This window comes from Sceloporus undulatus, chromosome 6 (assembly GCF_019175285.1).
Source record: "Sceloporus undulatus isolate JIND9_A2432 ecotype Alabama chromosome 6, SceUnd_v1.1, whole genome shotgun sequence".
NCBI lineage: Eukaryota > Metazoa > Chordata > Lepidosauria > Squamata > Phrynosomatidae > Sceloporus > Sceloporus undulatus.
In genome coordinates, this window is record NC_056527.1 from 43,921,038 (window position 1) to 43,938,845 (window position 17,808).

The following is a 17,808-nucleotide window of genomic DNA, read 5'->3' on the forward strand; positions in this document are numbered from 1 at the left end:
TGTTGTTGTTGCCTAGGAGTCATGGAGTTAGCAACCCTAAGGTGAACCTATCATGGGATTTCTGAGGCTGAGGTGTATGATTCACCCAAAATCACCCTGTGGATTTTTATGGGCTGGCAGGAATTCAAACCCTGCTCTCAGAGAGTTTATCACATGGAAGACAAAGTGCCCAAATCCCATGGTAAACGGGGTTTAAATCCTGGGAATATCCAGCAAGAGTGGATTGTTTTCAGACATGTTGGTCAATTTTAATATTAACCCACTTAACCTGTGAAGAAAGCCGCAATATTGCGCCACTTTTAACTTCGGGATTTTGCAGCTTTCTGTACAGGTTAATGTCACATTAATGTCCAAGTCATGTGACACGTCTGAAAACAATCCACTCTTGCGGGACATTCCTGGTTTAAAATAACTAGAGATAAAAGCATGCCAAAAAATCTAGTGAGCTGTCACCCTGTGTTTTAAGTGCATACGGAGCTTCAAAATTGTACTGTGTGCAGCATGTACTTTTTCCCATAAAGATAATTACAGTAGTACCAAGCAAGTACACCTTCTTATATTAATTATTGCAACTGTCTGGTTCTGCAGTTTTCCTACCCTTACAAAATAAGGATTTTTATTCCTATTTCCAAAAAAAAAAAAAAAAAGCTGAGAGCTCTCTTGTTGAGCGTGAGACCATGTTCTCAAGGGGGAAATGCATTTTCTCCTCTCTTCTTTTATTATTTATTTATTATTGTATTATCAAATAACTTGTAATGGAAAAACTCTATATCAACCCCACAAAGATTATTTATTAACTGTTACTGATAACATATTCAACTAATAAATCTGTCTTTGATTTATGGTGACCCTATGAATGAGGACCCTCAAATCACCCTATCATAAGCATTCCTATACAGGGCGTGCACTCCAGGCTGTGGCTTCCTTGGTTGATTCTATCCAGCTGGAATGTGATCTGTCTCTTTTCCTACTGACCTCTACCTTACCAAGTATAATTGTCTTTTCTACTATGTCATGACTTTTCATGAAGTTGGCTTGATTTGCTCTAGGACTCATTTATTATATTTTTACAGTCCACAGTATCTGTAGAATCTTCTCCAGCACATTTCAAATAAGTTTATTTTCTTCCTAACAGCTTTCTGAGGTGAAGTTTTTCAGAGGTTGGGCCACTCTGGTTCACTGGAGGACTGCAAACATTCATAGGCCACACTTTGCCTACACTTATCAGAATGTGGCTCATGACTTTCCATTCACTACAATTAGAAACAAGCCTAATGTCAACCTAATTATCTACTTTTGCCAGTGATATGCTACAATACAGGAAGCCCAAAGTTTTATTAACACAAAAGCATTTTTAAAGCTTATAAAGTGACTATTTCCAAACTCAGTTTCAACGTTTTGGAGAAACCTGCCTATCCCACTGATTCATTTTTAACATACCGGGTTGTCAATGTAGAGCATGGAAAACTTAGATGTCCAAGGAAATTTTTCTTCAGACACTATTAAAATGAAATTTACAATACAAATAAGTTTACACCCCTTGCCCAATCAATACAGTATAATGATTAAAAAATCCGAGTAGGTTTTACATCTTGCATAATCAGCAGTGTGTGTGTGTGTGTGATGTGTGATGTGTCGTGTGCCTTCAAGTCACTTCCAACTTATGGGCGAAGGCAAACCTATCATGGGGGTTTCATGGCACATTACCTGGTGGCCAATTTGTAAAATCAAAGAATCTGTATCGGTCCAAAAAGAAGCCAGACCGACCTGCTAAAGTCAGGGGTAATCTGTTTTTAGTTCAAGTTTCTTAGGTACGCTTTAGCCAACATACTGTAGTTTTTCTGTGCCAAAAGTAGTGTCCTGCACACAAGTTCATAGGGGGTTTCGTGTAAGAAACTAGTTTTTCTATATAGCATTATTATTAGTTGTTTTCCCATTATTACTAGTACTTTCCTTTTTAACATTTATGTACAGTATCTGGTGATTAAGAAGTTATTAAAATGGATTGTCAGATTAGACTTCCATTGCCAACATGCTACCCTCTTTTAGCCTATTAACTTCTTGATAATGCTGCATCCCAAGAAGATGCAACATGTTGTCATAACATGAAAAATGTCCAGGCATTTGGGTTCCGTATTTCAAGGTATACAATAAGGTTACTACGTTTTAGGGTATTAAGTGTAACATCACACTGCTCTCTAATTTTTTTTCTAAGGCCCCGCAAAAATAAGAAAAAAAACACAAATTTCCGAAACAGTTAACACTAAACATTCTAGTGAATTTGTTTTTAAAAGCATTACATATAATTTGTGTTGATAAACTGATAAGTAGAAATTGCCTAGACCCTAGTATAACAAATCTGACATACTTCAAAATTTAAAAGTTATTTATGGCCATTATGTCATCAAGGGCAACTTTATACTATGCACATCTTTTTTCAATAGTCAGCATCACCCCCTCCTTTGTATTTATTTATTTATTTGCCTAGGCCTCCTTGGAAGCACACTGTAAGTTATTCTTTTCACAGATGCACTTAACAGAAAGATGTATTACTAATACTTCTTTCTGCTACTTGTTTTTAAAATTACTTGACTAACATTGCAAGAATTAATATATGCATTCATGCATAGCGATTTAGTCAACATTAATCGAAAAAAAAACTGAGTCAACTTATCCATGGTTCAATGTAAGTACTGTACTTTAACTCTTATTTACAAATTGAGCCTTCTCTGGTGAAAGGCAAGTGTGCAATCTGTTTTGAGCAGTGATCCTCTCTCATCCATCCAGCCTTTAGAGTGAGCACAAACTGAAATTCTGTAAACTCTTTGGCATTGTTTTCTTTTGTTTCATTCTTTAGATTCTTGTTTCATGCCCCTAACATGCCCCTCATATTAGCCATGGGCCATATCAAATCCTATTTTGGCCCCAAAATCTGCCCTTGAGTTTATACATGATGTCAACTTACAGTTAAATATGTGGGTATTTTCAATATAACTAATTGAAAGCTATAATATTCAAATATATTGTTCACCCTTTGAACGTAGAAGAATATTGCTTACAGTTCAATGCGTATTACTCCCAGGTAAGCAGGTAAAGCTGCGGGTAGTAGCGTGAGGCCCAGAGTATATTTGGGCCTCATGCTCATTTCCATGCAACTGTCAGAAGAGATGACTCTCTTTTAAAACAAGTCACAAGAATACTCACAACTTCTTCTTGTCTTACTCCCCAAAAGGTTCTTTATGAGACCAAAAATGGACTTTCCAGTTACTTCTGGATTCCATTTTAAGAGGTGGTGTTCTGAGCAGCAAAACTGCCCCTGACTTTGCTCATCCCTAAGTACTGCACTGCGTCTAATATTCATTATGTTACAAGAAACAGTATTTTCTAACCCCATAATGGATTCCAGCTTACTCCACATGAAAACTAGCTTTTGGGGGCTCTTCTAACCAAGTTTAGATCAATTTCTTTTGCCTGAGACAGATTTCCTGAGACGATCAATGTAAATTTTTCTTGTTTTACTTTACAAGAGCATGCTGAGTAATTTCTCCTGTTTCTACCATAAGCTCTGACTGCACTAGCCCTTCTGCACTCTGCTTAATATAAATATCAAATATTCCTACTACAAATACTTGCATGTGAGATTCTTGTAGACAAGATATGGCCCATGCTCAACAAAGAGGCCAAACATGGATGTCCCTCCAGGTCCACCTTGGAGCCAAAGTAGGACAGGGGCATTCTCTGGCTGTACCTGAAATCAAGACAATAAAACTTGAAAACATTCCTATGAATACTAAGTGCCACTTTACTGTCTTATTCAAAATGATACCTTTCCATATGATCCATGGTCAAACTCAAGATGGGTGCTTGCTAGCTAATAATTCTCAGCCTAACACATGTAGCATTTAGAATTGATATTTAATACCTTTGTGGCTGCAAGAGTAGCCACAGGTGCACAAACAGGCCAGGTTTCCTAAGTCTATTATACTGGCTCAGTGCTAGGGAATCCTGGGAATTGTAGTTTATTGTGGCACCAGTGTTCTCTGACAGAGAAGGCTAAATGTCTCACAAAACTACAGTTCCTGGAATTCCCTAGCATTGAGCCAGGACAGTTAAAGCGGTCTCAAACTGGATTATTTTCGCAGTGTGTTTTGGACCTAAGTAATCCAAACTAAATTCTAACTAATCACAACAAAAATATTCTAACAAGAATTACTGAGAAGATCAGCCTAAAAGTATATATATTCCCTAATTTAGATCATACCCTTCTCTACTTCCAAATATGCAAAAGTGTTTACTATATTATAGCTTATGCAGGGTAAACAAGATCATGATTCCTTGATCAGGATCAGTAATCCCAAAGGAAATAGTGGAAAAGAAGGGATAAGAGGACAAAACTATTAGGCAGCCAGCAGGCACTATACAGTGCATCCCAGCTCAGATACCTCTTTAAGAATTGTAGCCAATCCAGTTATAGCATGTCTCTACAAATAATTATCTGATTGTTAACAAGAACACAGAGAGAACTTGGAGAAGTTACTTTTGGGACTACAACTGCTAGAAGCCCAGCAACCATTTTGCATGTTGTAGTAAAAAAAAGGTGATATTTCCAAGCCTGGAATAAACATTTGCCAGTGGGAAACCATAACTCTATGTTTAAAAAGAAAAACTCTCCCAAGCCATCTTAATGTGCATTACATTTATTGACTGCATTTGCTGATGACAATAACCATGCTACGGATGTTTTTTTTCTTGTTTGTCCCAGAGTCGTTCTCCTTCCTTTTTCCTTGCCCTCGTAAGTCTTGAAATATTTTCATTAGTAACTACCCAGTCCACACTCTCATGATAACAACTGGTTCCCAAGGCAAAAGTAACCTCACACTGAAATTAATAAAAACTAATAAGCATACAACTCCCTTGTTGCAACCGCTCCAATGGTTATTTCCAGGAACAATTCAAAATTGTGGCTGGCCTTAAGCCACATAAAGCTGTATATGCTCAAGTCTAGGCCTTCGCAGTGGCTGTTCCCAGGCTTTGGAAAGCTAGGATGTCTCTCTTTTACTGTCTTCTCGCCAGCAAGTGAAAGCCTTTCTCCTCCTCCTTATTCTTGTTCCAACAGGGTTTTAGGAATTAAATTTAATGGGTTTTAGCAGTGTGCTGTTTGTTGATTTTTATCTTGTTTTCTAACAAATGTTTAATGGTTTTAAGACTATAAATTGTTCCCTTGTATTTTAAAGTTAACTTGTATATGTTTTATGGAAGTCTTATTTATATATAGTACAGTATATTAATCTTTATTTGTTTTATTTTTTGTTAAGCTGCCTTTAATCCCAGTATTGTTGAAAAGGTAGGATAATAATAATGGATAAAGGTGATTCTAGACTTTCAGTTCTTTAGACTATTAACTATTTCCCCAGTGTAACTTGCCAATATGCAGACTAAAGCCTGTTGACACAACTGAAAAGAAAAACACACTGCAGCTACTACATTTAATTTTACAAAAAGGAAAGCTGGAATGAATCAGAAGCATTCAAGGCCTTTTCCGGTGATGATACCCCCTTTTTGTACTTATATGTCATGGCAACATTTTGTCTCCTCGGTGATTATTCTGGTAAACAGTGCTGTTAAATGAAGGGCACAGACAAGATCAACCAAATCATTTAGAAAAGAACAAGAAGCAAACTCAGGGTCATCCATTAGATAATTGCAGCCTGTATCTCTGAGTTATATTACATGTTTCTGACTAACTCTTATCTTGGCAACAGTTAGTATGTTAAAGGTTTAAAGAACATTTTGAAAAACACTCTTCAGCCCACACTCTCTTATACTGCATTTGGAACTGACATGTTTCCACTAAAAGCAGAACTTCAATTTACTTCATCCTTCAAAATGACAAGGCTGAAACTTTAACCTAAACTATTTTATCTTCTTCACACATAAGCCTTAAGGTGGTAATCATTAATGGTGTCCAAGCGTATTTGTACCCTTGTATCAATTTAGCATTCTGGCCTGTACAAATGGGACACCATTTTAGCACATGCCCTTTGAAAATTACAGAATCCACAAGTCCACTGTGTGAATGACCCATATACTTCCTAGCACTTTCAAAAACACAGGCAGAGATTTTATTAGATAGAAAGTGTACCAAAAGTAAATAGAAAAGTCTTCTTTTCTGCTTCATCACCTTGTACAGTACCAGAAGAATGTCGTAGTGTATTGCTGCCTGCCTGCAACTTACCTGAATCATTATTCTGCAAACACTGACTAAACACAATAAATATGATTCCCTGTTCCTTTCTCACATCTCTTGATTATACAAGGATTCTTATGTTGCCTCTCGCTTGGCAGCCCCCAGAAGAAAAGATGATGTGGGCAGCAGGATAGTAGTTCTGTTGCTTTCGACTTATAGCAACCCTAAGGTGAACCTATCATGGGGTTTTCTTGGCAAGATTTGTACAGAGGAAGTTTGCCATTGCCTTCCCCTGGGGCTGAAAACATGTGACTTGCCCAAGGTCACCCAGTGGGTTTCATGGCTGAACTGGAAATTGAACTCTGGTTTCCAGAGTTGTAATCCAATGGTCTAGCCACTATGCCACAATGTCAGCAGGATATCAGTAGCTAAAGATATAACCCATATATCACAAATGTATATTTACACACATACACACAGGCACTTAATTAATTAATTAATTAATTAATTAAATAGCTAACACCAAAAGCAACAGAACAGCACTCCATTCAATAAGACTATGAATGCAAGGAGCACATAATCAAACATACATATAAAGTTCACAAAAATTTCAATGTCCTTACCAAAATACCATCACAAAATGGGAGGTTATTTCCCAATGGTCTTTTCAAAGCTGAAATCAAACCCACCTGAGCAGGGAAAAACCAAAAGAAAAGGTTGCTGTTGTGAGTCTTGTTGACTGTCAAGTACCCTGAATAGCTCTTCACATTTGCTCCTGGCAGGGGGCCCACCAGGCTTAACTGCCTTCCTGTTAATGTCAAGCAGAGGGAAAAGAACAATGTTTAAGAAGTGTCCAAGAGTAAAGATACATGCAAGATGTGTAACTCTCATTATAGCTCAAATAAAATAATTTTCAAATACAGGTACATGCATAGCTTTTTCTTCATGCAATTAACATTTCAAAGTGCTTACTTGTTTTGTTACTTTTGTAAAGTAACTAAAAAAGTAACTTGTTCAAAAATGAGTAATGTTCAGCTTCCACCAAGACTGAAACCAACAAGCCAAGGACATCATTAGGGTGTGCATGGAGTGCGGAGTGCAGCAAGTGACACCCCAAGCCGGGGGGGGGGGTGACACCAATGCTCCCTAAACATCATTCTCCTGCATCTCTGTACAACATTGAAGAGATGGTGTGAGTGGGTCAAAGCTCTGCGAGAGGAGAAAGGAGAAGCCTCAGGGTTTTTTTAAAAAAAATTTAAAATATATTTAGTTTTTTTAAAAAATAATTATTTAATTTTTTAAAAAAATAGTTATTCATTTTAAATTTTCTTTAAAAACATCCCATCATACCAAATTTTCATTTTAACCACATTAAACTATGTACATGTAAATACATCTAGGCTCTGCGCTTGATACTGTGATTTAAAAGTATATTTTTAATTTTGCTAGTGGTTTATGTCACAACTACAGTGGACTCTTGATATCCATGGGCTTGCCATCCTCAGATTTAAGCATCCACAGATGGTAAGCCACACTGTTTTCAATAGGGGTGCATGCATGCAGCCACATTAGCGGCTGCATGCACTGATGCACATCATGCCTGCGATTGAGGACAATGAGACTCAAGGTCCCATAGTTTTTCTTGTCTGTCTGGGGGTCCCGAAACAGATTATCCATGGATATGAAGAGCGAACTGTATTACCATTACATTCAGTGATATAGGGGAATTACAATTTATGAGTAACATTAGTACAAGAAACATTACTAAGGATTCTGTATGGTGTGGCATGGGAGGTGGTCAAGGGGGGGAGTGACACCATGAGTTACTGCACCAGGTGACACCAACCTTGGTGATACTTCTGCAACAAGCAAGTATTCTTGTGCAGTGACTAAAAACTAAAAGAGGAAAATACAGGCCGACTTAAAATTAAGAAGAAAGTACAGGAAGGTTCATTCCCTTTCCCATGAGATATAACACATTCACACTTCAATGGTGTAGTAAAATCGGCGGTCTGCCGCCGCCGCCGGCTAGTCCGTGGGGGAGCCGGAGCCTCCATACGGCGCGGCTCCCCTGCGGACTGAAAAAGAAGCTCCAAAATGGAGCTTCTTTTCAAGTCGCGTTTGCGACGTAGCGAGGCTCCAGGGGCGCACTCGCTACATCACAAAGGACGCGACGCGTACGGACGCTCAGCGTCCGATACGCAAAGATGGCGCCGGCCATGTAGAAGGGCTGGCGCCATCTTGTACGGACGGAGTCCGTACTAGGCCCAGGGGCGTCTAAAAGAGACGCCCCCTTTTTAAAATAGGACGTCCTCCGGACGTCCCAAATGCCGGTGCAGAAAGCACCATAGTGTCCTTTATATAAAATGGTAAAATAAAGCTTTGCTTTTGGGAATTTGTATATTTTAAAATATTTTCAAACCATGGATGATTGAGCCCGTGGATAAAGAATCCATGGATGCGGAGTGCCGACTGTACTAAACCTGAAACAAAGTAAGTGGGTATGTTATGTTTTGCATTAATCTCAGAGCTAACACAAAGACAGATGAGCGTGTCCAAAGGAGGGCGACTAAAATGGTGAAGGGTCTGGAAACCATGTCCTATGAGGAACGACTTAGGGAGCTGGGAATGTTTAGCCTGGAGAAAATAAGATGAAGAGGTGATATGATAGCCCTGTTTAAATATTTGAAGGGATGTCACATTGAGGAGGGAGCAAGCTTGTTTTCTACTACTCCAGAGACTAAGACCCGGAGCAATAGATGCAAGCTGCAGGAAAAGAGATTCCATCTCAACATTAGGAGGAACTTCCTGACAGTAAGGGCTGTTCGACAGTGGAACACACTCCCTCAGAATGTAGTGGAGTCTCCTTCTTTGGAGGCATTTAAGCAGAGGCTGGATGGCCATCTGTCAGGGATGCTTTGACTGAGAGTTCCTGCATGGCAGGGGGTTGGACTGGATGGCCCTTGTAGTCTCTTCCAACTCTACAATTCTATGATTCTAAAGAGAAGGCATTTCCTACCTTCCGCTGAAAGCAAAGATTATTGCTAGGCTCCTTGCGCAAAGATGGTAGATGTGTATTAAAGACTTGGGAAAAGAAGTGGGGTTATCTGCCAGGTTAAAGATTTAAAATATTGATATAGGAGTGATCTTTAAGTTGAATGGCTTTATTTTTTCAATTTTACTTATTTATGTTTATCTATTTGTTTACTTTCTTAGAAAATCATTATACATATGATCTAGATTAATAAGACAACTTTGGACATAATAAGAATTCCTAAACAAAAACGAATTTGAGGAGCTAACAAAAAAGTGTTTGTTAAAGGGGTAAAGAAATGCATTAATATTAGTTTTGAAAGCTAAGATAACAAGCAAAATAGAAAATAAGGACTAACACTGAAAAGAAGGGAACTTTTAAATTATATGTTTGTCCTATGTTGGTTTTTATGGGTTTTTTTCTTGTTGATATTAATGTTTTAAAATATTAAGAGTATATTTTTATTTGTGTTAATAAAATCAAAATACAAATGGGGGGAAAGATAGATTACTTGCTCAAAGGAATTAGCACATTAGAAAAAGATAAGGGGCATGTAGAAAAAGCCTGTGCAGGAAATCTTGGAGAACTATCTGATTTCTTAAGTCTGTAAGTCAATGGTAGAAAGGAGACAAATTAAAAATTCCAGTTTCTCCATACAAACAAACATCTAGTCAAAAGGAATTTGATGGTCTACTAGTCTTGTCACTGTCTTGTCACTCAGATGATGTCATGGAAACATTGCAAATATTATTTGATTTCCTTGTATGCTTCCAGTTTACTGATCTCTAGGTTTATAGAACTAATTTTACCTTCCTCAGCTCTGCCACTTTTGATGTAAGGTGTTAGAAACAGGGGTTGTCCAGGATCTCCTCCTGATGCTTTAGTGTACTTTATTATTTTGAAAATGCTTCGGAACACACTCCATCGCTTATGGGTGCTGCCTAGTTCTAACATCAAGCTCAGATTCAGCAATGCCAGCAAAACTGTTGTTATCCTGCACATCTTTTCATCCAGCTACCTTGAGGGAAATAAAAGGAATATTGCACTGTTACATGTGGGATTGCCTTTGAAAAGTCTGAAAACATTAGTTAATAATAATAATAATAATAATAATAATAATAATAGGATTTATTTATATGCCGCTCAATCACTGGGAATCCAGTTCCCTGCCCTCAGGCTTACAATCTAAAAAGACATGACACAAAAGGAGAAGGGAATGGTGAGGGGGGGAAGAGGATCAGATCCAGCATTCTTCTCTCCCTCTGAGGCCTGGACCAAGGCAGATGGACCGGAGGGAGGGCTCTTCTTCTTCAGGCTAGCCCTGATGGAGGTGGACCTGCCTGGTTTAACTTTGGACAAGATTGTTCATCAGTTCTTTGTAAGCTGCAGTGGCTGACTTCTACTGTATTTCTCAATTCACTTTTAAAAACTGACAGGTGGAAATATAATACATAATTGTTTAGTGTTTCCAATTGTGTGGAAAACACAGACTGCATCCGCACTGCACAAATAATCCAGTTTAACACCACTTTAACTGTCCTGGCTCAATGCTATGGAATTCTGGGAACTGTAGTTTTTTGAGATATTTAGCCTTCTCTGTCAGAAAGCTCTGGTGCCACAACAACTACAATTTCCAGAATTACATAGCATTGAGCCATGGCAGTTAAAGTTGTGTCAAACTGGATTATTTCTGCACTGCAGATGTTGCCATAGTGGAAGCATTTCTGAGGGTGCCTTGGTTATTTCTAAAGAGGCTTAGAAAATAAAATAAATTGATAAACATAGATCTACATATATAATGGAAAAAACTTTTCAGTTAGACATAGAAGAAGAATTACTTTTTTTTCCAGCGTTCTCCAATAAGCAGGGATGTGGCCAGAGACTAAAGTTGATCAATGGCAATTCCAAGAATACACAGAATTCATGCAGCAAAGGAACTGGTTTTCCTTGCAACAGCAGACTGGGGTTTTATTTGGAATAATTCTACATTGATTTTGTGGTATTACAGATCTATATAAAACAAGCTTACTGTCAGTCATACATCTTTGCTTTGAACAGGATGACCTCTGAAGGTTTTCTGAGGGAAAAATCACTGAGGAAAGCCATGCATAGTTTGCATGTTTATTTTGTTCAACGAAGCAGACAGTTCAATGCTGCTTTTTAATGTGAAGAGGAGAACTTGCCTGTTTCCCTAAAGTCAATACAATTTAATATTGCAACAACGAGAAGGCAAGGTTGCGTCTCACATGACAGGTAACACAAGCATTACAGTAGGGACAGATTTAGGGCTCCAGCCAGCCAGAACTAGAACTGTACTTTCTCAGTAGCTGCCCAAACTGAAGGTGGCAAAGCCAAATAAAATTTCAACCATTCTTTCCGTTGGAGTGCACACAAGTGGTCAGACTGGAGCAGCAGCTGTAATTATGTGGTTCATTTTAAGTTATTGCTTCCCACCCAGCTTCTAAACTACAGCGGCTCAGTCTGATGATTATTCAGTGGCTGATTTTTTTATTGATTTTGAGGTTACATTGTGGTTTATTTGAAAAATAAATCCAACTACATACAAGGTTTAAACATGGAAATTGGGCAGCCATCAGTGAACTAAGCAGGTGAGTCCAAGCCAACCACAGCAACTCTGGTAGGAAAAATGGCTGCAGAACAACCCACGTTCCTCATAAACAGTGCAAGGGGGGAATGTTGTGCCAGCAACCGGTCTCATTTATACCCATTTTGTAGGAAAATGGCAGGTGTGTTCATGTAACAGGTCTGTCCAGAACATGAGTCAGCAAGTGCCTGAGGAAGCAGGTGCTTGGAGTGTAAGTAGGGTTGCCATAAGGCAGGACCTCCAAACTGGGACAAATGTAGGACAAATGTAGGGCCACATTTTCAAATGTAGGACACGTTTTAAAAATGGAGGACACATGAAAAATTTGATAATTTTTTTTAAATGTTAATATAAATGCATGTTTCTTAGGCATGCTCAAAATGGAGGACATTTTGGCATTATTCCTAGACAGAAGGCTGAAATGTACTTCTCTTTCTGGCCAAACACCCCCCCCCCCCAATTCTACAAGTACATTTCCCACTCCCAAGCAGGCATAGCATTTGCAAATCACAGGCAGACCCTTATGCCATTGCAAACTACATTCCATCCCAAGCAGGCAAGCATTTGCAAGATCACAGGCAGACCTTGTGCCATGGAAAACTACATTTCCCACTCCCAAGCAGGCATAGCATTTGCAAGATCACAGGCAGACCCTTGTGCCATTGAAACTACATTTCCCACTCCCAAGCCCTTCTTAGCAATTCCCCCCCTTCCTCCTTTTCCTTGCCCCTCCAACCCCCCCCCAAACCCCTCACCCCCTTTTTCCCAGGTATGTCTCAACTTAGGAGGGTTTATGGGACAGATCCAAAGCTTTTTCTATTCTAATGGGGGCAAAGCCTTGAGAAGCCCTGGACCCCTGAGAATAAGAGGGGGGGGCTAGGAGAGGGAAGAAAAAGAAGATGAGGAGGGGGAAGAAAGGAAGGAAAAAGAGAGGAGGAAGAGGAGGGGAAGAGGAGGAGGAAAAAAACAAACAATATAAGAAGAAGAAGGAGGGGAAAGAGAAAGGGGAGCAGCTCGCCTGAATGTAAATTCCTCCCTGCATGGATTGTTACCCAAATAAGGAAGCAGATGGCTGGCCAATAGAGGCAGGGCAGTGCACAGACCCCGCCCCTGCTGGTTTCAGTCGTCCTGCTGCTTGCTCCAAACTACTGCACTGCACAGCACTCTTTAGAAGGCAGGCAGCAGCCCTGGAGCTCAGAGTTGGGCACCAGGGCGCGGGGCGGGGCGGGGGCGGGACGGGACCGGGAACGCCCCCCAGGGGCAGGAAAGCCCGCCCACCAGCGTGAAATGGCAGACTACATGTGAGAGAAAATGGGAGTTCTTTTCCACTCCCAGAACTTCAACTCCCGAAGCAATGCGGAAAAGCCAGCCTCACGTGACAGAAAAATGGGAGTCCTTTCCCACTCCCAGAACTTCAACTCCCAGCAAGCTTGCGGGAAAGAGCGCCCACGTGACAAGATGGGAGTCTTTCCCACTCCCAGAACTGCAATTCCCAGCATGCAATGCAGGAAAAGCCAGCCTCACGGGACAGAAAATGGGAGTCCTTTTCCACTCCCAGAACTTCAACTCCCAGCATGCACCGAGGGAAAAGCGAGCCTCACGTGACAGAAATGGGAGTCCTTTCCCACTCCCAGAACTCAACCCCAAATGCACCGAGGGAAAAGCGAGCCTCACGTGACAGAAAATGGGAGTCCTTTCCCACTCCCAGAACTTCAACTCCCAGAATGCCCGAGGGAAAAGCCAGCCTCACGTGACAGAAAATGGGAGTCCTTTCCCACTCCCAGAACTTCAACTCCCAGCAAGCATGCGGGAAAAGCGCGCCCACGTGACAGATATTGGGAGTCCTTTCCCACTCCCAGAACTGCAATTCCCAGCATGCAATGCGGAAAAAGCCAACCTCACGTGACAGAAAATGGGAGTCCTTTCCCCACTCCCAGAACTTAAATTCCCGGCATGCACCGAGGGAAAAGGAGCCTCACGTGACAGAAATGGGAGCCTTTCCCACTCCCAGAACTTCAACTCCCAGCAATGCATTGCGGAAAAGCGAGCCTCCGTGACAGAAAATGGGATCCTTTCCCACTCCCAGAACTCAACTCCAGCAAGCAATGCGGGAAAAGCGACCCTCACGTGACAGTGGGAAAGGACCCCAATTTCTGTCACGTGAGCTCCACTTTCCCCCGCATTGCATGCTGGAGTTGAAGTTCTGGGAGTGGGATAGGACTCCCATTTTCTGTCACGTGAGACTCGCTTTTCCCGCATTGCATGCTGGGAGTGAAGTTCGGGAGTGGGAAAAGACTCCCAATATCTGTCACTGTAGGGTTGCCATAAGTCAGAGCTCCAAACGGGACAAATGTAGGGCAACATTTAAATGTAGGACACATTTATAAAAATGGAGGACGTGCAAAATTGAGGCTTTTTTAAAATGTTAATATAAATGCATGTTTTAAAGCATGAATCAAATGGAGGACATCTTCTCACTGTGAGGCTCGCTTTTCCCGCATTGCATGCTGGATTGAAGTTCTGGAGTGGGAAAGGACTCCGATTTTCTGTCACGTGAGCTCTCTTTTCCGCATTGCATGCTGGGAGTTGAAGTTCTGGAGTGAGTAAGGACTCCCATATACTGTCATGTGAGATCGCTTTTCCGCATTGCATGCTGGGAATTGAATTGTCTGGGAGTGGGAAAGGACTCACAATTTCTGTCACTGTGAGGCTCGCTTTCCCGCATTGCATGCTGGGAGTTGAAGTTTCTGGGATGGAAAGGACTCCCAATTCTGTCACGTGAGGCTCGCTTTTCCCGCATTGCATGCTGGGAGTTGAAGTTCTGGGAGTGGGAAAGGACTCCCAAATTTCTGTCACGTGAGGCTCGCTTTTCCCGCATTGCATGTGGGAGTTGAAGTCTGGGAGTGGGAAAGGACTCCCAATATCTGTCATGTGAGCGCGCTTTTCCCGCATTGCATGCTGGGAATTGAAGTTCTGGGAGTGGGAAGGACTCCCATTTTCTGTCACGTGAGGCTCGCTTTTCCCATTGCAGCTGGGAGTTGAAGTTCTGGGAGTGGGAAAGGACTCCCATTTTCTGTCACGTGGGCTCCCTTTTCCCGCATTGCAGCTGGGAGTTGAAGTTCTGGGAGTGGGGAAAGGACTCCCAATTTCTGTCACGTGAGGCTCGCTTTTCCCGCATTGCATGCTGGGAGTTGAAGTTCTGGGAGTGGGAAAGGACTCCCATTTCTTGTCACGTGAGGCTCGCTTTTCCGCTGCATTGCTGCTGGGAGTTGAAAGTTCTGGGAGTGGGAAAGGACTCCCAATTTCTGTCACGTGAGGCTCGCTTTTCCCGCTTGCATGCTGGGAATGAAGTTTGGGATGGGAAAGGACTCCCATCTCTGTCACATGAGGTTTTGCTTTCCCGCATTGCATGCTGGGAGTTGAAGTTCTGGGAGTGGGAAAGGACTCCCAATTCTGTCACGTGAGGCTCGCTTTTCCCACATTGCTTGCTGGGAATTGAAGTTCTGGGGAGTGGGAAGGATCCCATTATCTGTCACGTGATGCTCGCTTTTCCCGCATTGCATGCTGGGAGTTGAAGTTCGGGGAGTGGGAAAGGACCCAATTTCTGTCACTGTGCGGCTCGCTTTTCCCAGCATTGCATGCTGCGAATTGAAGTTCTGGGAGTGGGAAGGACTCCCATTTCTGTCACGTGAGACTCGCTTTTCCCGCATTGCATGCTGGGATTGAAGTTTTGGGAGTGGGAAAGGACTCCCAATTTCTGTCACGTAGGATCACTTTTCCCGCATTGCATGCGTGGGAGTTGAAGTTCTGGGAGTGGGAAAGGACTCCCAAATTCTGTCACGTGAGGCCGCTTTTCCCGCATGGCTGCTGGAATGAAGTTCTGGGAGTGGGAAAGGACTCCCATTTTCTCAATGAGGCCTGCTTTCCCCGCATGGCATGCTGGGAGTTGAAGTTCTGGGAGTGGGAAAGGACTCCCAATTTTGTCACGTGAGGCTGCTTTTCCGCATTGCATGCTGGGAATTGAAGTTCTGGGAGTGGGAAAGGACTCCCAATTTCTGTCACATGAGGCTGCTTTTTCCGCATTGCATGCTGGGAGTGAAGTTCTGGGAGTGGGAAAGGACTCCCATTTCTTGTCACGCGATGACTCGCTTTTCCCGCATTGCATGCTGGGAGTGAAGTTCTGGGAGTGGGAAGGACCCCATTTCTGTCACGTGAGACCTCGCTTTTCCCGCATTGCATGCTGGAGTTGAAGTTCTGGGAGTGGGAAAGGACCCCAATTTCTGTCACGTGAGGCTCTGCTTTTCCGCATTCATGCTGGGAGTTGAAGTTCTGGGAGTGGGAAAGGACTCCCTTTTCTCTGTCACGTGACACTCGCTTTTCCCGCATTGCATGCTGGGAGTTGAAGTTCTGGGAGTGGGATAGGACTCCCATTTTCTGTCACGTGAGACTCGCTTTTCCCGCATTGCATGCTGGGAGTTGAAGTTCTGGGAGTGGGAAAGGACTCCCAAATTCGTGTCACGTGAGGCTCGCTTTTCCACATTGCTTGCGGGGATTGAAGTTCTGGGAGTGGGAAAGGACTCCCATTTTCTGTCACTGAGCTGCTGCTTTTCCCGCATTGCATGCTGGGAGTTGAAGTTCTGGGAGTGGAAAGGACTCCCATTACTGTCACGTGAGTCATGCTTTTCTCGCATTGCATGCTGGGATTTGAAGTTCTGGGAGTGGGATAGGACTCCCATTTCTGTCACGTGACTCGCTTTTCCCGCATTGCATGCTGGGAGTTGAAGTCTGGGAGTGGGAAAGGACTCCCAATTCTGTCACGTGAGGCTCGCTTTTCCCACATTGCTGCGGGAATTGAAGTTCGGGGAGTGGAAAGGACTCCCAATTCTGTCACTGAGCTGCTTTTCCGCATTGCATGCGGGGAGTTGAAGTTCTGGGAGTGGGAAAGGACTCATTTTCTGTCACGTGAGACTCGCTTTCCCGCATTGCATGCTGGGAGTTGAAGTTCTGGGAGTGGGAAGGACCCCATTTCTGTCACGTGAGACTCGCTTTTCCCCGCTTGCATGCTGGGAGTTGAAGTTCTGGGAGTGGGAAGGACTCCCATTTCTGTCACGTGACCTCGCTTTTCCCGCATTGCATGCTGGGAGTTGAGTTCTGGGAGTGGGAAGGACTCCCATTTTCTGTCACTGGAGACTCGCTTTCCCCGCATTGCATGCTGGGAGTTGAAGTTCTGGGAGTGGGATAGGACCCCCATTTTCTGTCACGTGACCTCGCTTTTCCCGCATTGCATGCTGGGAGTTGAAGTTCTGGGAGTGGGATAGGACTCCCATTTCTGTCACGTGAGCTCAGCTTTTCCGCCATTGCATGCTGGGAGTTGAAGTTCTGGGAGTGGGAAGGACCCCCATTTTCTGTCACGTGAGCTCGCTTTTCCCCATTGCTTGCTGGGAATTGAAGTTCTGGGAGTGGGAAAGGACTCCATATTTCTGTCACGTGAGCTCGCTTTTCCCGAATTGCATGCTGGGAGTTGAAGTTCTGGGAGTGGGAAGGACTCCCATTTCTGTCACGTGAGTCGCTTTTCCTCTGCATTGCATGCTGGGAATTGAAGTTCTGGGAGTGGGAGGACTCTCCATTTTCTGTCACTGAGGCTCACTTTTCCCGCATTGCATGCTGGGAGTTGAAGTCTGGGAGTGGGAAAGGACTCCCATTTCGTCACTGAGCTCGCTTTTCCGCATTGCATGCTGGGAGTAAGTCTGGGAGGGGAAAGGACTCCCAATTCTGTCACGTGAGCTCGCTTTTCCCGCATTGCATGCTGGGAGTTGAAGTTCTGGGAGTGGGAAACTCCCATTTCTGTCACGGTGAGACTCGCTTTTCCCGCATTGCATGCTGGGATTGAAGTTCTGGGAGTGGGAAAGGATCCCATTTCTGTCACGTGAGGCTCGCTTTTCCCGCATTGCATGCTGGAGTTGAAGTTCTGGGAGTGAGAGA

The 17,808-nt window shown here is 42.7% G+C and overlaps 1 protein-coding gene across 7 annotated transcripts in view; it reads right to left on the reverse strand.

Annotated features, from left to right (window-relative positions):
* Positions 1 to 17,808, reverse strand: part of CPVL (carboxypeptidase vitellogenic like) — a 65,892-nt gene that overhangs the window by 35,095 nt on the left and 12,989 nt on the right. For 3 of the 7 annotated variants that reach the window (XM_042476610.1, XM_042476611.1, XM_042476609.1), the window contains exons 2-4: positions 10,031 to 10,239; positions 6,877 to 6,995; positions 3,634 to 3,748 (exon numbers count right to left, since the gene is read on the reverse strand). In XM_042476610.1, the coding sequence (XP_042332544.1) occupies positions 3,634 to 3,748; positions 6,877 to 6,995; positions 10,031 to 10,223 (427 nt within the window). In that variant the 5' untranslated portion in view covers positions 10,224 to 10,239. Of the gene's footprint in view, positions 1 to 3,633; positions 3,749 to 6,876; positions 6,996 to 10,030; positions 10,240 to 12,844; positions 13,005 to 17,808 lie in introns of those variants that run through there. The other 4 variants (XM_042476614.1, XM_042476612.1, XM_042476613.1 and 1 more) reach the window with 3 other exon arrangements.